Consider the following 26569-nt stretch of genomic DNA (forward strand, 5'->3'; position numbering starts at 1 on the left):
CATAGCATGAGGAAGTACAACAGTAGTATGCTTGGCAGTTGTTTTTTGCACCAAAACATATTTTCTGGCACCAACAGCATTTCGGACATTGACTTAAGATAAAATAGCATAAGAACAACCAAGGAAGACAGAACTTGTGCTCCTAATAGTCAAGACAAGAGTCTGGATGTTTTTCTGGTTCTTTTAAAGTTGAAGGTGAAAGTCAAACTTTAGGGTGCTTCCTGCATATGGTATCTTGAGGATGTTTAATACCTTCCACTTATATTCTTGCTAAGAAGGAAAATTTATGCCAAGAAGTATTATTGAAACAGAATTGGAAACATCTTAGGACAAATGTGGGAAAAGACTGATCAGCAAATTCCTCACCACCAGCTTTTTAGCATCAAAAAAAATTCTACTTTTCTCTGAAGTTGGAAAAGTTCAGACTTTTAATTTACCATTAATTTGGTTTACAGTGGCTTTTTTTATTAGTTTTAGCCCTCTCCACTTCTGAATTTGGTGTGGAGTAATGGTCACAGAATATGACAGATTGTCTCTGGATTCAAGTTATTTTTCCAGATGCCAATGGTTTTATTCAATTACAACACTTTATAGCTGGACCACTGTGCCCTTAAAAAGATCAGATCTCAGCCAGACTCTCAGAGTTAGTTGCATGGTCTTTGAAAAAGTGCTTGGTTCCATCATTAACTTAAACATACCACACATTTTGGTGTCCATTCACAAAGCTGTTGGGAAGAAAACCTAAATCCCTGATCTCTAGTAACAATGACAGGATCATGTAAGTAATTTCCTCTTTGCAAGATGGCATGAAATGTTATGTCTTTTTTTCACACAGTTTTGACAAGATCTTACATGTGACCACATTCAGTTGTGTTGGAAGAACAAGACTCGCCTGAACCATTGAACTCAAGAAAAAAATATCAACCAAAGAAGAATCAGACACAAGAAGGAACAGACTACAACCCCACTGAGAAGATGAATGGCCCTTGTGAGAGCCACACACCGAAAAATGTTATCCCAACACTGGGTATCAGAAAGCATGGATGATGGTAAGTGGGCAGCCCTTGAAGGACAGAAGAAAGGTCAGGAACAGGCTAAGGATACTCAGATGGGTGATGAAGAAAATAATGATCTCAGTGCTGGAAAAAAAATTGCGTAATCTCCCCTATGAAATAGTATCAGACATAGGGTAAATGGAAAGTGATCAATTTAACTTCTGCCAGCTAGCAGTTTGTCATCCAAGGTCCTGTATTGTTTTCTTTGAATAGGCTTCCTGCCTCAAATCATTTGCAGTATTTTCCTTAAAATATGATACCAACACTAAAATGGATATGTATCACTGTCATATACTGGAAGACCAGTGTCGTATGCACTGTACTTCCATCATTTAATTGGCACTCTCCCATTACTTAAGTTTTAGGGAAGCCCACAGTTGGGATTTTGGAGGTGATTGTAGTTCCCCTTCAATTGGTCATAATATGCACCATGGTTATCGTGGCAACTTCTAACACAATGACAACTGGAATTTTTTTTCACAGGGTGTGATGACTGTGTCCTTGGATGCTTGTGCAGGCATATCAGTCATTGCTGAGTATGAAGTTGCACAGGTATGAATGACTATATCTAGAGATCACTAGAGATCTCCTGTCTCTTGCCAGTTACTTTTCAGTGAGTGCAAACATACAGACCACAGTTTTGGGAGCATCACGTTTCAACTCCAATGGACAAATACCAGATGAATATAGACTTTGCAAAAGTGCAATGAGAAAGTTGAAAGAAAAATAGCCCCAACTGTTCAACTTCAGCACCGTATGAAAGACACCCTTACCTACTCGAAGCTCTTGTCCAAAGACTGTTTTCTCTCCCAGTGCAGAGCAGTTCCACCTCCCGTATCGAAACTGATACTGGCACTCATTGATTCCCATTTGTGCCCCTTCTCCAATCACAATGATGGCATCAGGGCGGCTCTGGCAGATCGCTCGCTGCCGAGGGGCCAGGCCTGGGATTTTGTTGCAGATGATATTAGCTCCTAAAGCCACCACAGATGACAAAGCTCTGAAGAAAGAAAAGCAGAAAGACGTGTTATAACCAAACTGAGGCCATTAATGGTTTTTGCCATGGCTGTTGTTTGACAGACTAGGCACTGGGCAAAAGAGGAAAGGTTGGAAGTTGGGTTCCAATAATTATGCAGACTTATCTCTGCCACTCTGGTCTGGCAAATTAGGTTGGAATTCTTGCAGTAATTCCTGATCTGTTTTGTTCCAGAAACAACAAGCAAATGGAATTTTGACACTTTCGCTTCCAATGCAATGTGCAACCATCAGCTCACGAGATGTGGAAGGCAAGGCAAGTTTAAAAGCCAAAAATAGTGATAGTTTATTATACATGAATCTTTGGAGCTCATGTCTGCTTTGAATGGCCTATATAGATCCAGGCTCAGCATTTTAGTAACTGCAGCCAGTTCATCCATCCTTCATTTGAAACCATTGAGCAGATTTTAGAGAATGACTTCACTCTACTAACACTCTTACCCATTATTTCATTCAGGGTATTGAGTGATCAGTGAAAGTTCAGCAGCATTATCATACTTATAGATCTGGCAAATGTCATGGAGCACATATATGGATCCTTAACATGTGCCATCCAGAGTAAAAACATTTATAGTTCTCATTCTTCAAGTACATTTTCAGTATTCATTGTAAAGTTTGCATATAATTTGCACCTGCCATATGTTTTCACTTTAGTGCGTTTCTTTTCCATATTTCAGCTGACTTCTCAACATCTTTACAGGCTAGATCTTAAGTGGTAATATTCTGAAAAATAAGACAACATGGGTACGCATTCAGTGATGCCTCAGGTGCCAGCCAGGCCAACACTGGAATGCTTTAGCTGGCTCTGGACAAGTCAGCAGGAGCAAAAGAGCAGTTTAGCTGCATTAGTGAAACAACCCTTGCTCAGCATGGTTTGATGGACCCTGACAGCTAAGTAACTAAAGCCCGGAAAAGCCCCTGCCAAGCTGCCCAGCTGGCTGTTCTGCTCCTTGGCTGGCCAATTATTGTGCCAAGAACATGACTATTCCTGAGCACCTGCAAGGATGTATATCCACACACCCTCTTTAGCTCATACCAGTCTGATATTGGTTCATGTAGATAATTTCTTTTTCCTATCAAGTGCTATTGTTGACTGCCTTTGTAGTGCAAAGATGCTCACCCAGTTCATGCTGGAGCACCTTGTGTTTAAGTGGAGTAACAGAAGTCACCACAGATAAATAGCAACAGAATGCAGTCTAACTTCCCCATTACCTTCCTCTCCATCTTTAACACTGACTTAAGCCTTCCTTCTTAGTGTTAGAAATTTCCTGCTGGAAATTCTCCTTTTGGAAAATGTTGACTGAACAAAACTGAAGAATTTTATGGGAATTTACCAACCTCATAGCAAAGGTAACTGCAAAATTACATAGATGTTGCATTTCAATGAAATCATTGTTTCATTTTGCCATTTTGATAAACACAGCAAAGCCAGAGAAAGAAGGGTGAAATGGAGAAATCTTCCCTGGCCAAAATGAAATACCACTATTTTTGTAGAATGGAAACTCTATGATGATTCACTGCCTTTATTAGGTATTTGTGCATCCTTTCCAAAGTTAACAATCCATGAGAAATTAACCAATTTTTTTTTTTTTTTTTGTGGCTTGGAGATTATATAGAGACAAGGTATTGCAAACACAGAGCATGTATGTCATGTGGTACAACCTATTAAACAAAAATAGGAACAAAATGTTGCAGCTCCAACCACTCAGTGTTTGGAGCAGGAATGCTCATACCTGTAGCTTTAATTCATATTCGCCTGGATACTGGGCAACAAAGCTGGAGCATCAATTGGAACCAGCAAGTCCCCAGGACTCATGCAGGTTTTGAGACAATGTTTTGTTTCTGGTCCACCTCTACTTAAACAACTGCATAAAATATTTATTTTATGATGTTGCTAAATCAGGAATTTTCAAGACACAAGATAATCTTCAAAAAAAAAATGTTATGAGTTTGATGTAGAAATAGAAAGATTCCCTAACCTTTACAACAGCACTCCATATATTAGCTTATAGCTTCAAAAGTTAACAAAATTCACAGGGGAAAGTGACAATATTTAATTTTTTAAAAATCAGGAACTTCTCTGTACTGAAAAGTGTTGTTTTCTTTCAGCTTTTATCTCTCTGACTTCAGCAACTTTCCACATCAAGTCAGATGCACATTCTGAAAACGTTGGAATAAAAGGCAAGGAGAAGTATTTTGGCTTTATAGCTGGTGTGTTTGTTCAGAAACATATGCTCTTTGACAACTTTAAAACACCAAGGGCCTTTCCCAAATCATGTTAAGATTCCTGGTCTTGAAGTTATTACGGGGGCAAGATATCTTGTACAGAGTGAGTAACCTGAACATGCTGAGGGGGAACAGGGGACTCTGCCATTACAGCCTAGTCCATGGTTCTTCTCGAGGGAGGCTGAAGGGAACCCAGGTCAGCCACTCACTCTCTGCTGAGATGTACAGGCAGCGGGTCAGCTGAGGAAAGAGTGAATTTCTGCAGCCATTCTTCAGAGCAGAGCAACAGCCAAGTTCCCTGTCAGCAATGTCTCTTTGATTCAGCACATGCAGCGGTTCTCTGGGTGCCTCTCTGGCTGTACCCCATCCTTATCCCATCCCCTCCTCCTGGCTTTGCCTGGTTCTCTGGGACAAAGCAGGTGGGTGATAAAGTGTCCTACAAGAATTCCTCATCCAGTAACCTATATCCCTTACAGCAGGAGCTGCTTCAGACACCAACACTCCTCAGAAAACCTAATCCTGATGGAATCCAGGGTCAAGTTCTAAGAAACAGACATGGACAGGCATTCAAAATTTAGTTTGATGTTCAACACGTGTGCACGAGACACACAGTTCTGATCCCCTTGCTGACAATGGTCATTAAATACTAAGGCCACACAGCCAGCTTACTGATAAAAATTATATATAAACAATTATTTCTATATGTTATAAATATTTATTTAAAATGAGAATACTGGTAAAAGCTATGAGACAACATTCTGCCATCATTTTCTTTAAAGTGCTGAGCTCCCACAGTTGTCATTAAATATTATCTCAAGATGAACAGCTAAAATTTATGACTTTCAAAAAAGAGGAAAGCAAGACAGAGTTGGATATAATGTCTACAACACATATGATTTTCAATTTAGTTTCTTCCTCTATACACATTGGTACTGTCTCATAATTAGGTTGAAAAGTGTATTCTTGGGTCTCCCACTGTGTTTGGAGCAGGCCTTGGTAAAAGTATTTTAATACAGTGGGTCAATTTATTCCTTTAGAAAACAAGCATGGTCATATCTGCCTCAGAAGGTATTGTGAGGATATTGCAATTATTATGTGTTTGTAAAGCGCTTTAAAACATTTCTCATTAAAAGAATTACAATGCAAATATACGGGGTGGAAAGGGTCTTTTTTTGTTATTACTTCCAGGGACTATGCCTTCTGTCCTGAACTTGTCAGCATATTCCCTCAGACTTGTTTAGCCTGCTTTTAAATCATTACTGTAATGTCAGTGCCAAAAGAAATGCTGAATCATTAAACTGAGGGTTTGGAAAACTTTATTTATATTAAAGAAATGCACCAAACAGCATTTTGGGCTTCCTCTCTGCTAGTTTCTTGTGGCATCCCTCAGTTTGTGCATCGGTCACACATTCAGGGGTGTTGTGACATGCTTCTGCCTCTTGGCAGGTTGAAGGCTACATATTTCTTTTCTTACTAGATGGAGAATGTTTTGCTTTATAACTGTCAAACGGCAGATCCCCGTGGCACGTTTTGGCATCTAATTTTCCTCTGCGGTGCAAATTTCCTTGATTCTTATCACAGGAAAATCTTGAGTGCAGTGTTCTGTGAAGATTTCTGGTGCAGTTTACAGTGGTTGTAAGCATCCTGCAACACGACAGCCTGTAAACACTTCAGCGTTTTACGCTGGGTCACCCATATGTGTTGCCCAGTTAAACAACATCCACAGGGAGTACTCAACTGAACAGCATTAGTGGAATAGTGCCATATTTCCTGAGCAATTAATGGTAGTGGCTGGCTGTGGAGAGTCTTCACCTTTCTTCCAGAACCTTCCAGTTCTGGAATCCTGAACATACAAAGGATATGGAGCTGTTGGAATGGGTCCAGAAGGGGGCTACAAGGATGATCAGAGGACTGGAGCAGCTCTGCTACAAAGACAGGCTGAGAGAGTTGAGGTTGTTCAGCCTAGAGAAGGGAAGGCTCCAGGGAGACCTTATAGCAAAGTTCCAGTACCTGAAGGGAGCCTACAAGAAAGCTGGGGAGTGACTTTTTACAAAGGCTGTTGTGATAGGACTACAGGCAATGGGTATAAACTGGAGAGAAGTAGATTTAGACTGGACATAAGGAAGAATTTCTTCACTGTGAGGGCAGTGAAACACTGGCACAGGTTGCTCAGGAAAGCTGCGGATGCCCCATCCCTGGAGGTGTTCAAGGCCAGGTTGGATGGGGCCTTGGGCAGCCTGGTCTAGTGGGAGGTGTTCCTGCCCATGGAAGGGGAAGTGGAACTAGATGATCTTTTAAGTCCCTTCCGACTCAAACTATTCTATGATTCTATGATTCAATGATTCATCCCTTAGTCATTAGTTTAAGGGAAACACCAACACTGGAACTGAGCAATAGTTATATACAGAGTTACAACCTCATTAAAAAAAAAAATGACCTTGACTTAGATAGGACCTTGCAGTTCAAATTTCCAACAGGCTTTACCTGAGGAGTGATGTTTTGGAAGGCCCTACTTCTGAATTATAATCCTGAAATATCAATTTTTTCATTCTTTGAAAAAATAACTATGACTGCAGCCATAGCAAGCAGAATTTCATGGCTGTGAGAGACAAGTTTCAGCTTATTTTCCGAAATAGTGCTTGTTTAATTATACTAAGACAGATGACTACTGCCACAAAAAATGAAAATTCTCAATTCTCACTCAAAATGTATTTTCTTTTATGGCTGTGTCATTTCTCCGGGACCTTTTCACAAAAATATATGGAAAATTTGAAAGATAACAGCCCCGAAATTTATCATATATTCCAAGCAATTCATAAAAGCAGAGATCTTTAAAAACACTTCAGAAATTAAACACTAAGACCTAAAATCATGTGAGTTTTAAGAACATAAAATTTAATGCCTTATTGCTTGTCAGAAATGTATTCATTCATAATTTGTTTTCTTGAGTCTCTATTTTATTTTTACAAATGTAGGCATTTGCATAACTCGAGCACATTAGTCATTTCATTGATTTCAAATGTTAAGAGTTCTTGCAACTTCAGATATATGTCACAGATAGGAAGGTTGTCACTTGAAATGCAGTTTACAGAGGGTTTTATAGTCTTTGTAAATATAAAGTAAATCTTTATAATGAACAATTGTACAACCAATGCATTACATGAGGAAAATTCTAATTTTTACTGTTGTTAGAAGAATAGAACTGTTATGTATAGATTAACAGCAGCAACTAACCAGTTCTCAGAGTTGTCCTAGAACTCCTGTGCAGGCACAGATGTGTACTGAGATTTCTTCAAGGCATTTAAGGTTCAGTTTCGGCAAATGTATAACAAAAGAAGATGTTGCTGTGTTTTAACCACAGCCAGCAGCTAAACCCTACACAGCTGCTTGCTCACTCCCCCTGTCTGCAGAATGGGTGTAAGAATAAGAAATGTAAAACCAAGAAAACTCATGGATTGAGATTAAGACAGTTTAATAGAGACAGCAAAACCCACACATGCAAAGCAAAGCGTAGCAAGGAATTGATTCACTACTTCCCATTGGCAGGCAGGTGTTCAGCCATCTCCAGGAAAGCAGGGATCCATCATGCGTAACAGTTACTCAGGAGGACAAATGTTGTCACATCAAAGCTTCCCCCTTCCTTCTTCCCCCCTCAGTTTCATACGCTGAGCACAATGTCATATAGCGTGGAACAGCCCTTTGGTCAGTTGGGGTCAGCTGTCCCAGCTGTGTCCCCTCCAAGCTTCTTGTGCACCCCTAACCCACTTGCTGGTGGGGCAGTGTGAGAGGCAGAAAAGGCTACGACACTGTGTGAGCACTGTTCAGTAGTGACTAAAACATCCCTGTGTATCAACACTGTTTCCAGCAACAACCCAAAAAATAACCCCATTCTAACACATACTAGCTACTGTGAAGAAAATTAACTCTACCCCAGCCAAAACCAGCACAGACATAAACAAAGAGATTAAATCAACACCACATTTCATACAGACAAAGCACTTAACCAAGTTTATGTTAACCTTTTGATTTAAAAAAGAAAAATGTCTTAAAGCTTCTTCTTTAGCAATAATATTTTATTGCAGGCCAGGGATGGCTTCAGGAGCTACACGTCCTTCCAAACTCTTGCTCAGTTATATTCCTGGCTGTAGAGTAACATAGTGCACATTTCCCCCAAGCCATCGAGCCAGCCTCACTGCAAGTCTTTTGAATATGTGCCCACAGAGTCACCGCGTTCGCAACCCTAACCCTGCTACTCGATATTCACCTGAAGCTGCTGTTGGGCAGGGGCATATTTTCAGCAAGGAGTGAAGGGATTTAGCCGCACAAATCCCATTAACAGCAGAGGAGCTGCACGGCTTAAACCTCAGAGCACTGTACTGAAAACTTACCCCATCATCTCTGATAAAAAACCCTATAATGGGTTCTTTGTTAGAACGAACCACTGAGGTATTTTGTGATGACACTGCGACTCATCTGAAACATTACACCACTACAGAATGGTTTACTTAATTAAAGTAAATATTTTAAGTGTGCATCAGTTGCAAAAATTGGCAGGAACGTCCCTGGGCACTGAATGACATCTGCATATGTTTAGGCTTTCAATTTTGTTTTCCACTACTGGCTTTGGGAAATCATTGTTCAGCACGTGTTATTGAAATGGAAATCAAATAAGGCTGTGTGGTACTGTCCTGTGGTGCACTCTTCTCTGCCGGAGCTCCAAGATAAGCCTCCAGACCTAGGGGCCGTGAACAGTAAAATGTCCATTCCCATTAAATGTTCACTCCCAGGAAAAGATTTCTCTGAGATCACACACAAAAAAAAAAAAAAATAACAAAACCCAAAACAACAAACCCCACTAGATCATATAGTGCAATTGCTGGCATGGCCAAGAATAAAAGTGGTGGGATAGGTAAGGTTGAGGGATGACTTACACAAGGGCAGAGCGTGCCTCAGGCTAAACACCTGCTTTAGAGAGGAGTGCGAACAAGGGCCCCATCCCTATATGCAATGATGATAGGGGAAACATCAACAAAGCCTCAGATTCACATCTTCCTGTACCTGCCACCTGGGAGGCACAGGATGGCTGCTATGAAGATGGCAGTGATTGATTAGGCTTCAGGAGAAAGGAGGGGAGACATTGCCTGGCAGAGAGATGTCCCCATGTCACAGCACTGGTGCTGAAGTTCTGGGAGCCTCATCTAAATAGCATTATGGCTGGGTAGGAGTGCTAGGGGAGGCCAGAGAAAAAATTTTACTCTTCATCTCACCAGCTGTCACAGATTCCATCACTGCTTGCTACCAGCCTTTTGCTAATTCTTACTGGTCGTGCCAGAACAGGAGACAGAAAAAGTATGTGAGATTCAGGAACATTTCTGGCATGATGTTTCCTGAGAATTATCCTCACAATGACAATCTAATCTGACTGTAAATCGACCCATACCTTACTTGGTGCATGGCTGGACCACTGTAATAATTTTTATTCATCAGTCGGTGAGGCAATATGTAACAGAATATGTAATATTCTCAAAGACCTATTAAATCTCTAGTTCACAAAGGGAAGACTCATGAAAAACAGAAATGCCTCAGATGTCTCGTATGTCCTATCGTATAGATCATACTGGCAAATTGGACATTTACATTGGAAATTTACTAACTGACAGCAGGCATTCTGCACTTGCATGGCAAACTACCTATTTAACAAATTTTTCCTTTTTTTATCTCTTATCACATTATTCTAGGTGTATCTTGTTGTATGGTGCAAAACATTCACATTTTGTATGTATAAAATCAATAAAATAGGACGTTGAAATATCTGAAGTGTGGGAAACATTGATTCCAAAGAAATTTGAGTTTCAAGAATCATTTGGTTTGCTAAACCAGAGTAAAGTGATAGGCCTGTGTTTGAAGATGCAGGAAGGCAACAGCTCTCCTGGCATGCACACAGTGATTCATGAAAGGCTGGAGTATTCCTCCTTTGGTCTTGCCAGCGGTAAGGGTGGTGACACACATGGCATCACTGAACTTATCTGAGTAAGTTTAATGAAAAATTGTGTGGATATAGCGTTACTTGATTCCTTTTAAAATACCCAAGACCTCATCAGATTTAGAAATCAAACTGCAATGTTTCTGTTTCATATACTTTTTTTGTTATGAGTACAGAAACACAGTTAACAGGACCTACCATTTCAGTTCTGCAAGCATGTACACACCTATGTTATGCCCGGCAAAGTACCAAGCAATTTCCACCGCCAGTAACAAAAATGTCCATTCCTGAAAGCCAGGATGTCTGCATTTGGTATTGATGTCTAACACTTTTATTCGCCTTCCACCCCATTTTTGTTTTCCTTTAGCACTGGAAAGAGTCATGCTCATATCTAACAGAAAGTTACAGAATTGTTTGCTGCATAGTGATCCATCACACTGGAAAGCAAAAGTACCTTGCAGAATAACTGCAGTGGAATAGTGCAATTCCCTTGTAGCAGAAAACAACTTTGAAACAACAAAATGGCCGGAAGAGGTAAGCTGCAGATTTTCTGTGTCCACACAAAACCGACTCAATATTATGGAGAAATAAAAATTTCATACTTGGAGATGTAAAATCCATGCTTTTGGTAGGTTATTCATATAGAAAAAAAGAACAAATAAACTCTCTCCATCACACAACATATGCATATATATGGGCATTTTCCGAACTGTCAATTCAACGACTTAATTAAGCATAACTGGAGTGCATGTTTTGGCTTTGTCTGAAGTTTAGCGGTATGCTCTCTCCTGTGAGAAGCTTAAAAGGGGAAGAGAAAGATGAAGTCCTTCAGGCAAAGCTTAAGACTTGGCAAGACCATACTCTGCTTAATTTGGGAGATCTGATGGAAGCATGTTTCTATCATGCTATGACTATGAAACCACAGTAGAATGGTTCTAATGAACAGAAGCATATATTCCTTGGCTAGCTCATTCTGAAATGTCATCCAGTTAATAGCAGGAATGCATTGTGGGTTTAAAATCTTGAAAATGGACTGTTGGTGGAACCTATTTTAAAATACATGCTTTGTTATGTTTTCCATTTAACATTTAAGGACCTGATATATCTTATTTTTTTGGCTTTTTGTACACAGAGCTTCCATGGATATGATACAAAAATTGAAAGAGGAAAGGATGTAGTAGTGTGTTTACAGGAAAGGAAGACACCTGCTTCCCAAAATGAAACCATATGTCTTTTACTGCTGTGCTTGTTCAGGTAGGAATTTACTTTTGCAAGCCAAGATCTAAGCAGACAATGAGAATAAATTCTTAAAATCTACTTATGAGCCATTGGAAAATTAAGTATTTTGTGTTAATTTTAAGACTGTTCTGCAGTGGCAGTTAATTATGAGGATGAAAGCACATATGTGGCTTTATGCTACACCTGAAAAGCCATATAGATTAGTCTTAGGGCTCATTTTAAGTGAGGAAGGCGGAGAGGTCATATTGACACCACACACAATGTGCGGTTTGGACAAAATGACCACTGGAGGTTGCTATTTGTGCACAGATATATGACCACAAATCAAGCTCTCTGACTGGTCTTGAATTAACAGCAGAAGAAAAAAAATCAGTTTTTCAGTGACATTGAATTTTTATACGCATCAATATACACTGAGTCATGATTTATTTCTTCTTTTCCTCACCATTATATCATGGTGGTAAATCTTTGCTAAGGCCATAAGATATGAGGATATGAAATTAAATAACATCTGCAAATAAAATTGAAAGCAAAAACGCATAGACTTGTTGCTGTCAGGTTTAGTTACTGGCGTGTTTCTACATCTGGAATGCGTGCATCACTCAAATTGGTGGCAGCATCTGTTGTTCCCATCTGCTCTAATTATCCCACTTAAGGCAAGACCATTGTCTGCCAACACAGAGGATGAAGAGCACAAAGTCTTCTCTGGATTTTTCTCTACAACTGATGAAGCTTTGGGATGACACACCATAAGGAGAAGGAGAGCCTCTCCTGCACAGGTATGCAGGAGCTAAAGAGGCAAGTGTGAGGACTGGGTGCATCCTGGACAGTGCAGAAGTGTAACCAAGAAGATCATTGGCTCTTTGGCACACTCCCAATTCAGTTACCTTGAGCTCTAGACTTTTTCCTCCTCAATGACACCTTTCCCTGAAATTAGACTACTTGTCGTACATTCATTTGTAGTGAACACACTTGTATTGTTTCCAAGGTGTGGGAAAAAGTGGGGAAAAAAAACACAAAGTCACAGAAGCAAAAACCATTGACCTCTCCAGGTTTGGCATGAAGGCAGGTATTCTTTGTCCTTTTTCAGAGCAACTGACTACATCACAGTCTGTCCTGGGTGATCTGCTTTTCGAATCAAGACATTTTGTTTCTTCTAATATTATCTCACTGATTTAGAGGCCCCCACACCCATTTTGTGGTTAGTGTTGTCATGCTACTACCAGTAAGTAAAATGCAATATCACGTTACTCAGTGACAGGTCAGGACAACCTGAAAGAAAATCTACAGGAAACTACGCGGGCACAAGCTAATGGACGCAGCAGAGCAGCATCTGTTCAATTTTAGGCAACAGGGCAGATACAGCCTCCCTCCTGCCCTTGGCGTTGGAGGTACAGAGTAGTAGCACAGCCAACCTGCCTCTCAGACCAGAGTACTTCTGCATCATTGTCCTGCTGTGAGCTCAGCCTCAGACATATCCAGACAAGCTTTAGGTGACCTGTCAGAAGTTGCAGACCTGAGATTGGCATGGGCTGATTGCCTGGGTGCTTGTTCTGCTCCCAGGACAGGTTTGGCAACTAGGAGGCTGTGCTATGGCTAGACAGGTGGCTTTACATGACCTCACTAGACTGACTGGCTGTGATGTGAGCATGCTCCTCAAACAGAGGTGCCCTGAAAGTCCCCTTCAGCCTGCACCAATCAGACGGTAAGATCTTGCAAAGCCTTGATTTAAAGAAAGAAAATGTTGCTAAGATCACCATATTAAATACAAGAGATCTACCTAGATCTACGCTACCACATTGTTGACACTCTTCATGCTTTCCTGGTCACGTAGTCCTATTTGCTTCAGCGGGAAATTTGCTATTAATCTGCAAGTCAGCCTAAGTTAATGTATCAGAATACATCCCTGCACAAAGACTTCATAGTAAACAGCAAATCCCAAAATTAATCAAAGATTAATCAACGTAGAAGCTTTGCAGTAAGGTGAATACCTAAGAAATTGAGAAATACCTAAGAAATAGGTGAATACCTAAGAAACATTGGATTTGGCAGTTTGTTTATAACTTTAATAATATTTGTCTGAAAACAAAATAAAAAAATTGTAGCCTTTTATTGAACAAATACCAAACTGAATTGCTCTTGTAAAAATATTTTTTTTTAGTAGCATATTAGTGCATTAACTAATCTTGCCTTTTCTCTTCAGAGTCTCTCTGGTGACTTTTACTTCCCAGTGAGAAAATTACTTGCAACCTTCCAGTACCATAATAACTAATGGTAAGCAAAACTACTTGCCATTTTTATGGAGCAGGCCCAAACTCCTTGCACCCAGTGAAACTCCCACTGGTTCTTGATAATTAGGCAAAGAGAAATTCTGATCCATCTGACAGATAATTTATGCTTAACTTCCTTACATGAATTATCTCATTGAAGTTGTGAGACTGTTTGTGTACTTGAGGTTATTCACTTTAGTAAGAGAACGAAATCGGGTTTCATTGTGAGTACACTATCAGACTCATCAGATCTGTTCCCAGAAGATGAGTATTACTGCTGGAGTAATGAGAAATGGCTGCAGCCTGAGGAAGCCTTCAGGGTAAATAAAGGGGATTTCAAAATATTCAAAACATTTTTGTTTTCAGTGTGTGGGCTTTCTGCAAACAGAAACATTGTGTTTTATAATCTGAACTGTCAACACTGGGGCAAAACAATGTAACACCCCACAGGGCTATCCATGAATTTTTAAGGTTTCTTTCAGCTGCTTATTTCAAAATTTTAATTTTGAGTGATGCAAGAGCCATGGCAAACCACAGAGTACCTTTTCTAGTTCCCTGGTTTGCTGAGTTAATTCCAAGTGTTCAGAAGGATTAGCAAAAGCCATTTTGAGTTGTTGAGGGAACTTCTAAATTTGGTAGGCAGACATAAAAATCACACATCTCTGTTATTATCCCAGTGGCCTGTTTTGGGTGTGTCCCTAGGTTTTAGCAAATCGCTATTAGCTTGTGAAAGCAGCTGGATGAAATACTTTTCCTTCAAAAATCTTCTCTCGAAAGATCACACACACACTGACAATTATGTATACGCAAGCATTTATCTGCATTCTTGTTATGGATTATATTGACACCAATTAATCTTCTTCCTGCCTTCAAATTGAAGAAGTACAGGGATCTTACGCATGTTTTTCTCCCATTCTCTTTCTAAATCTAATAATTTGAAAAAGTTGCTTCATGGCCATGTAATTCAGAAAGTGAACATATTTAAAGAAGTTATAATAAACATTTGAGAATCACAGCTGATCCAGCAGAGCTGGTACTAAAACAGCTACATAAAAATGAAGCATATGAAATCTATAGGGTGTGTAGGCAGACGGTGTGGCACATGCTGTGTCAGTCAGCAAGCATCCAGATCAGGTTAAGCATGGCTTAACAGTTACATCTGAGCCACACTCTAGTCTTCATCTTCTGCCAGCCTCATACTCTTAGATAAATCTTCCAACACTGCTAACAAATACTTGTTCCATGTTGTTCCAAATTCTGTCATTCTCCTGCCACTGATTTTTTTATATCTTTTTACCCTTAGGTCCAACAGAAATTGATAGAGAAACGTAATTTCTGTCTGAATTATATTTAACAATTCTAGAGAAGAAAAACTTAAATGAACAATAACATCATAGACTATAGTTAAGTCTTGAAGCTATTAAATTTTCTTAAAATCCTACAAATGAAATATCATTAAGCCTTATGGCACTTACCCACTATTCAGAAGGTGAAGTTAGTCAAAAAGTATTGTGATTATAGCCAAGGATAGTCATGGATATGCTCTAAGATGTGAAATCTGTGACCTGCATTCTCAGTTTCTCCCAGGGGGTACCCAGATGACGTGACATGCCTTTGTATGCGGTGTTAAGCCAGCCCTGGCAAAACAAAGCATACACTTATCTTTAAGTGTACCAACAGAATGTGTGCATCAAAATATCTACCAGCACATACCAAAGCACTCTGTTGGACTGACGTATGTACACACAGCAGTGTGCAGAGCTGGGCACTCTATGCTTAGATTGAAAGGCTCCCATTAGGATATTAGAAGACCACAAATGCTGGAAACTGAATGAGCTGCATTCCCCAGAGAAAGTCTTGTGAGAAAGCAATGTGATAATCACTTTTGTCTGAATGGTGTTGGGAAGGCACAGTATTAACAACCAAAGAGAATAAATAAGACAGAAAGTGACCTTAAGGAGACAATAGTCCCACTTTCCCTGTGGCAGGATCAGCTACACACTTCTCACCCCGACAGATACTTAGTACCAAGTGCTCTAACTTAATTTTCCCTAAATTTCAACAATTAAACCTCAGTGTTTCTTCTCTAATGCCCCATGGAAACAGAGACTATTTCATCCCTAGAGGTCTTGCATCATCTTTTAAGCTTTTTGTTGATCTTCTGCAGAGCAAAACAGTCCTCATTCAACTTTTCCTCTCAGGCATAAGACTTCCAATCATTTCTACCACTCTCTTCAATGTTCCCTCCCACTAGTCCATGTTTTTCTGCACAAGAAGCTGCTAAATAAATATGACTGGCACTGGAAGAAATATTCTGCCCTCTTCTCCTCACAAAGATACATTAATAAGATCATTTGTTTTGCTACCCCACACATGTGGTGCCATTCTGAATGCTGACTGCTACCTACCCACTGATCCTGGACTTAGGTCTAATTTGGGTGATACCCCAATGCAGCTGTGATCAGTAGATATCTTCTATATCATGCTCTTATCCTTCCTTGCTCACCAACATTACTTCCCAAAGGACACCCCAAAGAGTCCCTCCCTCCTTCATACCACAGTGTGAAAAGGCACATAGCAGAAAAGTCAGGAATGTTGCTCCTCCTGGGTTTAGTCTATCAGAAAGCTGTCCTGTATGAGGTAGATGACAGACTCCACTGACTTAATTAAGGATCATCCACAATACTGAGGGTCCTTGATGGCCCATGTTAGGTTAATCACTACCCTCTGGGAGAAGTGTAGGAGAGGGGAAATAAAATGATTTAAGAAATTGTTGGTATCATATTGAAAGTGAAACTTAGTATATCAAGTGTATCAAATCCAATACTGGCTCAATGCTGAAGTCCTCCTTTGTATCCTTCGTAGAAGTATAGGAGGAAAACTAAGCAAAACATTGCCAAATCTGAAAATAAGTACGTGTGGACAGAGAAGAGAAACACAGTCGAGAACTGAAGTAAAATGACTACTTAGTCCTCATTTTACAGCGAGTTTCCATTGCTTCCTGACTTCTTCAGTTCCTGCACAAAGCCAGTGTCAAGGTCTATCTTGCATCTCTGGCAAACGGGCCCTGCAAAAGTATTTTGACTCCTTGAAATTATCTCACCCTTCCATTACTGCAACAGTAGCAGTTGTGCAATTATCATCCAGTTATCAGCACTTCTTTGATTTGCAAATAAGGGGAGCTGCAGCATCTGACTTCAAAAACATGGGGCAGATGGAGCAGAAGTCCAGTAAAAAGTGTAGAAACAAAATTTGCATAGATTATGCTTAATATTTACATTAAAGCTTTTAGTTCTGGAGATAGGGTAAACTCTGCAAGCAAAAGTATCCTCACTAAATACTTAAAATATGAATAAGTCATGCTTTAAAACATCTTAGAAATATTGCATAGTTTGCCTCCCACTGACACACAGTCTGAATAAATCTAAACGAAGATTTCATGTAGTATTGAGCAGAACTCCAACAGAGAAAACTAGTTTCCCAGTAAGTGATAGCCAAAGTAGGCTTGATGCGTTTTGTTTCCATTGTACTTCTGAGAATTGAAACAATTGTGCGTGAGAGCTTCTCTAATCAGAGATCTATGAACTGGTTAAGAGAAATGAAGTGGCATCACTTCCATCCTTACTGAGTTATTCTCTCAGGTCTCAAAACAACATCAAAGAAGTTTTTGTTGTAAGGAGTGACATGTGTTGATGAAAAAGTGTCTTTCAGTGGCAGGCTGAAACATTGTCTCTCTTTGTTTAATTTCTAGGTCAGTCTGTATGCTCAAATGGCCCTAGGAATTAAGATTAAGAGTCCAAATCAATAGATGCTTCTGAATTTTCTACAGTTCTCAGATTTCCATAGAATGGGGTATAAAACTTTATATCTGATACTATTTTAAATTCATAGCTGTGTTTATATTTTTTATTCAACTTCTGAGCATTTCATCCTAGTAACAAACAAAAATGCCTTATTTTGTTGGATTACTATTGCTTTATTCCATCAAAGCGAATCCTTAAACTCCAGTTTCTCTAGCTCACACACAAAGGGCTTGTACCATACCCTTGAGCTTTCCTATCTTAGCCTATAGGATCCAGGATGAAAGTTTACTGTCACGGTAAAACAAATACCTAGCACGGGAAACATATCACTGTAATGCAAAACTACATGGAAGCCAAAAGCCCAGAGTAGCTTTGAGAGCTGGATTTTGGTTTCTTTGGATCTTTATTCTCCAGAATGGCTCAATTTTTTTGTTCAAATTGTTCACCCAGGTCAAATGACCATTGAACAGTCTAGCAGGCATTACACTTGGGATAGGATTAGGAGGTCATGGGTTCAGTCCGTAAGTAGGACCACTCACCCCTGTCACAAATCTACTCAGTTGACAGACAATTCTTTGTGATGAGTCGGCCACCCATTTGGAGGGTCAACAGAAATCTCACTTATTTTGAAAATTTGACCATGAGACACAAACTGCCTTTCTGTGTGGGGAAGCCCACCCAACAGAAGCTCAGGGAAAAAAAAAAAAAATCACAGTTTGTGCTGTTCAAAATCCATCCTTCCAAGTCTCTTCCTGTAGTGGCTAAACTTTTCCAAGCTGAATGTTTTTATTCTGACTTCTGGTGTGTTCTAAAATATATTGCAGAATGCTGTAATAATCTTTATTTTAAAGAAAATACTAGTTGCATTGGGTGAACACCATACATATTTCTTCAGTAACTTTAATAAAGAAAATGTTTTCAATGTTTTCAGAGAAAAAGGCATTATAAAATAATACCTTAATACCGCATCTTAAAGAATACTTTAGGCCTCTCTTATGTGTCTTGTTTGGTATGCTTCAAAACTCCTTGGCACTGAGAAAGAAAAAAATATCCACAGCATTCTTTCTGTCTTATAGAAATACAAGAATGAGAAAATCGCCTCTTTGGGGTTTTTGTTTAGTGTTTGAAAAACTAAAGCTTCATGAAAGATCTGATAACTAAGCCATGTGGTGCATGATCCCGATAGTACAATTCAAACATCACAAACCAATTCCCAAAGGCTAACAAGAGTCAGCATCTTTGTTGTAGAACAAAACAATGCGATTTCGTGCTAACCCAAAATCCAGTTCTTATGGAGATACCAAACACCTAATTCACAGTGAAAATAGATGGTGATGGATGACAACGGAAGTTCTAAAGTTTAATGTTGCCTCCCAGAGATGAAACAGAGAGCTTGATCTCTTGTGGTGCTAAAAATGCTCTGGCATTTTTTTGTAGTCAGAGAACTGGTGGAAAATCAGATAATTATACTTGCTTGAATAACATTCTTCTAAGTATTAACTATATATTGAATGCTCCTTTTTCTGTTTAAACAGTTTCTCTGCATTTGATTTGCACAATGACCATTCTAGCTTTTTTTCTGGTAAAGCTGAGGGCAAGAAGTGTGCTGATTACTTGAGTAAATGTGATAACATTTCTTGCTGAATGGCTGATACTATCCAGTTCTGAATTCTGACTCCACCTTAGAATTTAGGCATGGTTTGGCTTTTAGCTCTGCGGCCCAATGGGACAAACCTGTGAATGTAGAATTGAGCACACATTAGAGGCCTGTAGCTGTTTTGGGAATCCTTCAGAAGTGACAGAAATATGTATTTGAGAGAGTTATATACAGTGCATATGAAGTGTAGGTGGATATGTCCCTAACTCAGAAAGAGGTGTATAATTTTTTGTGTTTGTTAGGATGCTCTCTGACTGGAGAGGTGAAGTGATGCCAGGATGGATTTTGGCCACAACCTACCTCAGAGGAATTGTGGGTGGCAAAAGAGCTGGCTTACACTATGGCCAGACTTATGAAATAGGCTTACTACTTTTGAAAGTAAACTGTGTACTTTGAGGATCTCAGGGCTTTCTAGAAATGACAAGTAATGCATCCACACCGCACAGAACAGAATGATCACCGTCCTTGTTTTGCTAATAGAGGAAAATGTGGTTCACAGAACTGGAAGATTCAAACAGGAAGACCGACATCATAATTGTTCTTATAGTATAGACCATTTTGAACCATAAATGTCATGATCACTCCTTTAGCCAGTTTGGTTATTTAGCTCAAAAATACACCCTTGTGCTATTTCTGTAAAAGACATGAACATTGAGAATCAGCTTCTTGATGAAGGGATTATTCTCAGTTCTGCCAAAAGTTAAACAGAGTGTATCCTCCATCTCTATACATTATCACCGCATAAAACTCTAACACAGACGTTCATCAAGAATAAGAAATATTCCCCATGACAAAAAGAAAAATTAGTCACTCAGAAGGAAAATTTAAACTCAAAAGAGAAATAAAATAGCTTGTGGTATTATGTCCTACCACTCTACAACCCACTAAAGTCATTTTGCTGAAAGAAGTCTACAGCAAGACCTGGGGGAGATGCTAATAACTTCCAGGAACAACATAGGAAAACAGAGAAAACTGAAAATCTTGGGAGAAAGAATCTTTATAGACCAAATCTGCTGCCTTTCATTGTTAGTGTTTCACCTATGTCCATAATGCGGTCAAAGCTGTGAGAACAGCATGGAAAGATCTATGCAAAAGACCAAGCAATGTAAAGAAGGCAGAAGGGAACGCAGTCTGGTCTGAAGAAATTGTGCTTGGTAAGACTGTTAGTCCATGCCAAGCACCACACTGTGCTGCTAGTGGTACCCAAGCTAAACAGGGTCTGGTGATACCAACAGCTGCTATATGCAAATGGGCAAATAGCAATCCCAGAAAAGATGTGTACTAGGGCAGAGATGACTTGAGCTGCTCAGCCTTAGATGACTCAGCATGACAAATACAGAGATTGCAAAGGAAAATGAAACTCTGGATAGCCAAGATGTAAAAAAGTGATAATTCAATAGTGGGTGTTTGCTTAATGTCTTTCTTCCTGTTATAGAATAAATTCTCCTCCAGCTCTTCCAATACATAGTTTGTGTCTTTAATTTCAGAATGAGAGGCCAAAAATAATTTGGCACATTTATTTTGGTAAGTTGCTCTCCCTCTTCTATTTCCCTCGCATACCCAATGACTGCACTATTCAATGCTGAACCAGAAAAACCTCTGAGGGTGAAAACATAGTTCCTCTTCTATAACCATTCAGTCCATTCTGCATGGAAACTGTCAATGATGCAATGGCAGATAACAGCAGCTGTAGTGTTCTGGGCTGCTGCAAATTATCCCAAAACTGCTCAAACACACACCGCTCAAAACTACTAGTTTCACCACTGAGTCAATGGTGTGAAAATAAAAAGCCATATTTTATTTGCCTATAGTAACTTGTCTCCTTGGTCACTGACTCTTTGCAATGCCCTTATGTCTCCATGGATTTGAACTTCTGCACTAAACACTGCAGATTTCACCGATATTTTCCTGCACTTCACAGTTGGATTTGATGATATTGGAGGTCTTTTACAACCTTAATAATTCTATGATTCAAACTCTGTGAACTCATACAGAAATAAGCTAGTAATTTCAAATTGATGCTACTTCAAACTAAAGAGAGTGGAATTAAATATCCCTTACCCTGAAGCACAGTAAACTGTTGGGTGGCTTTTATTGTTGTCTTCTTGACAGATTGTCTTCGTAGTGCAGAGATCCTTGGGTTTGATTGCAAGTTGTTGACTTGCAAGCTTACAGCTGTCCTGGTCTGTGTTAAATCATAAGGAAAGTTGTGTACAAAGAAGCCAAATTGTAACCTGACACTGGTATAGATGACTAAAAAGAAAACATGAAGTAGGTCCCTGTGAAGATCTTGTGATTACTGCAGCCAAGAATTGAAGCCAAACTTCTGTGATTTCTGTACAGCAACTTTATCAAGGAATTAATTGTTGCTGCAGCAACTTTACACTTATCCTTGCTGCAATGCAATAGTCTCCATTATTTTTTTCCTAGATTTACATCAGCCGTTGAGGGGTCCAATATGTTCTAAAGCTTCCTCTGAGCGTGGTGAGACACTGTGCAGACAACTCAAATAATTTTCAAATCCATCCTGTGTTAAATAAAAAAAAAAAGCCTAGGGTCTTAAAAAATCAAGGACTGAAACTTCTTAGTAAAGACAATAGTTGAGAAGCGGTGCTGTCAGAAATGTGAATATTGAGGCACAGAACTACATGGAAAACCGCTTGGTTTGAATTTGAATGTGATAATTAATCAAAAACATCTGCTTCACAACGCTTTTAATGAACTTTAATGGAAAAACTGAAGAAGAATATCGTAAATGGCTCATTACCATCTTAATTTAGCAAAATATTTCACATGAAGAATCTTTGCCAAGATTACTCTTACTCAACTCCTCAGTGCCTACTGAAACTCTCAGAATTACTTGTTCCTTTTTGGGGTTGAGTGATTCCAATCATTACAACACAACGTAAAAGGAAGGGATCAAAACCTCACACAGGAGTCTGTAGAAAATTGTTATCTATAGTTTCCAACAGATGTATGCTTTTAGATAGGATCAAATGCAAGGAGCTGCAGGACGCTAGATTAAGTTTTGCTGGTTTTAGTTGTCTGCCTCAATATCCTCCACATTTTACAGAGGTATAGCTTCTAAATGGCATGGGAAGCCACAGCATATATATACTGAAGCATTTTACCCCACTTACATTCCTATTGTCTTTCTGAATGAGAGACATTAGCATTATAATGTCAAATCAGGGAGATGATAGGCCTGATCATCCTATATGCGTTCAGGATTTGAAATGCAAAACTGAGAGATCATCTTCTGGAGTCATAGACACAGAGAAAACCTGACTCAGGTCTCACACTCTTCTGTTCACATCTAGAGTATCAGTTCACCTCCTATGTGCACAACCTGAGTCAGGTTGTGTGAAGGATGCACCAGATAGGTGCAGGATATCAACAGCCTTCTTGTCCTGAAGAGCAGCCCTCACTTGCTTTCCTTGCTTACCTACTTCCAGGAGGTCCAGAGAAAGGAGGTGGTGAGGCGCTTCTGTGGTAGCTTTTGTACTGGATCAAAATAATAAGATCTGGTCCTGTTCTTGGCCCTGATTCATTGCGTATCTTTGGGCAAGCCACTTCATTGCCTTGTGTTTCTTTCCTGCTTCCTTACATTCATCTAGTTTACCTTCCTGGACAGTGTGTGGGCCAGGACAGTGACTTGTCCATTACTGTTATCTATTCCACAGTATGGACTCTGCCCTAAGCATTAATTTAGTCAAAAATTTAATAAGAAAACAAATACCAAGTGACTCCCGCCTGTGTATGGTCAGTAACAAACAAGTTGACAGCAAAGAAAACTGAACTAAAACATCACAGAGTACCATCACCTTTAGTGCTTCCTTCTGTCATCCAAATTATCCTTTTAAACTCTTTAAAATTATTCTGATTATTTTTACTGTAGGTACTGTTACTCATATGCATGGAAAAAAGATATTAGGTTGGGATTTTATTTTGTTGTTCTAGCTATCCATAGGTTTTTCCTCTAGTTGAGTTGATGCTGAGTAGCAATTCTAAAACAAACCATCCTCTTCAGTTTTTGCCAAACGTACGTCAGTGTTTTCTAACTCCAGAGAAGGTACACAAGTATCGTTATAGCACATGTTAAATGTGCTATATTCACATGGCTCAGCAGTACCATCTTAAGGACCACTTTCAAATTCAGCTACATTAAACAGACTAATATGTCAGTGACATGCCTAAGATGTTAATGGCAGTTTTCATATCACTTATCTACTACTAAAGATGAGAACAACATACTGAATATATCTCAAATTCTTATCATCAGCAGAGGTTTCATGAATTTATAAATCCCAACTATGTTGACTCCTCACTCGGCAATAACACATCTCTTCTCTGCTTCACTGTCCTTTCCCTCCTTGCTCACTGCAGAACTCCCTTGATCTGAAGGATCTGAGTTCCTACCAACAAATTTAAGCTACCACAGTGTGCCTTGGCTAGTGCAACCATGGGACACCCCTACCTGCGCTGTTTCTCATTTGTCGACCTTAGAGGAACCAAGTGGCTACATGCTGCCATCTAAAACTAGTAACATCACCCAAATTGTCTTTGACACCTAAAAAGGGCACAAATTACTCATCTGAGAAACTCAGAACTAAAGCACATGCCAGAAAGGATCCAGGCTTTACTTGAGCACTTCCCAAAGTGAACAGTCCATCACTCCCCTTAGCAGTTTGCTTTAGTGACCCCTGCTGTAATGTTTGCTGTCATAAAAATCCAAATTATTCTGTTTTCAGCTTTGAGTCATTGATTCAGACAATGTGTTTGTCACAGAAGAGGGAACAACGGCCAAAAAGAAAACTGAAACCTCTGCAGTACAAAATAAAGTTCTGCGCTATGACACTGACAGCAGCATCCTAAGACACAGTTGTTTTCTCTTCCTTCACTAATGAATCACACAGCTTTTTCTCAGGGTAGTTAAATGATGAGATAGCGAATTTAACCCATGGCTTGCCATGGCTTGGGATCTTCCCAGCTGCCTGCTGTCTTTGGGTGTTCAAAGGCTGGAGGGTACTGCAGTGCTCACTCTACAAATTTAGCCACAATCTAAGGGCCTCTCAAAAGCAGAACTCTGACCTTTCCAGGCCTGCTTCTTGGCCTTGGAGCTAATGTTGGAAATAGGGGTGATAATTACTGCTAGTTACAGAAGTGGTTTTGTGGGGCCCATGGGGGTGCCGCTGTCAAAACACAACATCCATTTTCTCCTCATCCACCTTGCAGCTGCAGTGTGATGACATCCTCCAACTACTGCCTACTACTCTAGGCAGAATTTGTGCTGATCACTGTGAAGCTAGGAGATCTCTGTTCCATTACTTTGGTCAGCCTGAGGCCACCAATCTCCTGTTCAGACGTATTCCACAAAATCCTACATCTACTACCACCTTCCTTCATTTACCCTGGCCTAACACGGCCAAACTGGTTTTCAGGCTGCACATTTTACATGTTTTCTTCTTTAAAACATAAACAAAGCAAAACCAGAAATTGTTTGGGTTGATTTTTTTTCCTTTCAAACGACAGTTAATTCCATCCTTGTTATAGATATCTGCACACATGCAAACATGCACATATACCTATTCTCACACACACACAGAGCCATTCAACTTGCTTTCCTTCTGTTGCAAAGTGTAATCAGCCTTAGAAATTATAATGTGTTCTAACATCTTTCTCTAGAAATACACCTTATTTTAATAAGGCCTACAGTTTAAGAGTTAAGATAGATTTAACCAAGAGCTTATCAGCAGGGCACAGTCTTCAGTAAACAGCCATGTGAAATCATCACCTAGTGGTTTTCCATCAGCTATGTCACAAAGTTTAAATTTGCACTTTGAATGATTCTGTTTCTTTGGCAAGACACAAAGCAGCTCCTTCTTTTGCCATGCAGAGGCATCTAAATATGTATCTTAATTTACTGAGTTGTTGACACAAAAGAGTACAGTGTAATAGGCCAAGTGGATGTATCTATTCATTGTGAGTAAGGCTGGCAGGATTAACTTTCTGAAAAGAAAAGGGTGCAATAAGCCAAATACCAAAGTCATTAGAGCAACAGGACAGATGAATTTGGGCAACGCCTCTAAAATACAAACTGTTAAGTTCTAGGATTTAATAGCCTTCCATTAACTTTTTAATTTAAAAGCGAGTGAGCCAATATATTATGATATGTCATAGGGGAAGCCTCAGAAAAGTAATGGAAAGAACTGTTCCCTAAAATTAAAAAGACAATTTACAATTTAATGTCCTAGTTCATTCTATCAGTTTTCCATTTAAACCTCTGTAAACATACATAATATTAATTGATAGTAAGCAACTATCATTTTAAGGCCATAAGCTCAAGCACTTGTAAGTTAGGAAATTTCAGATCAAAGACTGAGAGTGAAACTTTAATTCATCTGTCTTCTCTATGTGCACAGTGATACAGCCTGTGATTCAAAAGCAACACAAACTTTTTATCCACACGACCACCTCCTTCATGTAGTGCACAGAGTGGATGCACTCCCTTGACGACAAACTCCTCTGTCTTTCTTTCTCCTTCTTCACTGTGCATGTCCCAGGCTTGATTAGCATTTCAAACTCCATTTTATGGATGAATTCTGAGCTTGACATTGGCTTTTCTTATAGTGCTGATCAATAAGATATGTGAGAGAATCACAGAAAAATCATTCCTTAATACCCATTTGAGGAGAGCAAACATGATTCTTCCCACCTTGGAAGTTTAGCAAGATTTATCTATGATTTAGCTAAGACTTTGCTGATCCAATTAGTTCAGTTTGACAAGTTTTAGTGTATCAGCCCTCAAAATAATTTTTTTTGTCTGAAACACTGGTGCTTATGACTTCTGCTTCAGCCAGGATAGTTCCCCACTTCAGCAAGCCACATCCTGGGAAGCTGAATCTATACAGAGAAGAGCTACTACTAGCTCGGAAGAAAAAAAAAAAAACCATAAAATTTAAATTATTCTGCCCCTCTATTCCTCTCTTGTGAGACCACACCTGGAGTATTGTGTACAGTTCTGGAATCAAGAAGATAAGAAGAATATGGAGCTGTTGTAACGGGTCCAGAGGAGGGCTACAAAGATGATCAGAGGGCTGGAACACCTCCCATATGAGGACAGGCTGAGAGAGTTGGAGTTGTTCAATCTGGAGAAGAAAAGGCTCTGAGGAGATATTATAGCGACCTTCCAATACCTGAAGGGGGCCTAAAAGAAAGCTGGGAAGGGGCTATTTACAAAGGCCTGTAGTGATAGGACTAAGGGCAATGGCTATAAACTGGAGAGGGGCGAATTTAGACTG

The 26569-nt window shown here is 39.5% G+C and overlaps 1 protein-coding gene and 1 long non-coding RNA gene across 7 annotated transcripts in view; one reads left to right on the top strand and one right to left on the bottom strand.

The window, feature by feature from the left end:
- WNT7B (Wnt family member 7B) overlaps positions 1-26569 on the bottom strand; it is a 99753-nt gene that overhangs the window by 40932 nt on the left and 32252 nt on the right. For 5 of the 6 annotated variants that reach the window (XM_009564939.2, XM_054056087.1, XM_009564941.2 and 2 more), the window contains exon 2: positions 1829-2055. In XM_009564939.2, coding sequence (XP_009563234.1) covers positions 1829-2055 — 227 coding nt within the window. Of the gene's footprint in view, positions 1-1828; positions 2056-15283; positions 15446-26569 lie in introns of all 6 variants that reach the window. The other variant, XM_054056088.1, reaches the window with a different exon arrangement.
- Positions 854-3505, top strand: LOC128850918 (uncharacterized). The gene is made up of 3 exons (XR_008448154.1): positions 854-1049; positions 1539-1607; positions 2266-3505. It is a non-coding gene; the product is annotated as an uncharacterized LOC128850918 (long non-coding RNA).

Source organism: Cuculus canorus, chromosome 1 (assembly GCF_017976375.1).
Source record: "Cuculus canorus isolate bCucCan1 chromosome 1, bCucCan1.pri, whole genome shotgun sequence".
In the NCBI taxonomy this organism is placed as follows: domain Eukaryota; kingdom Metazoa; phylum Chordata; class Aves; order Cuculiformes; family Cuculidae; genus Cuculus; species Cuculus canorus.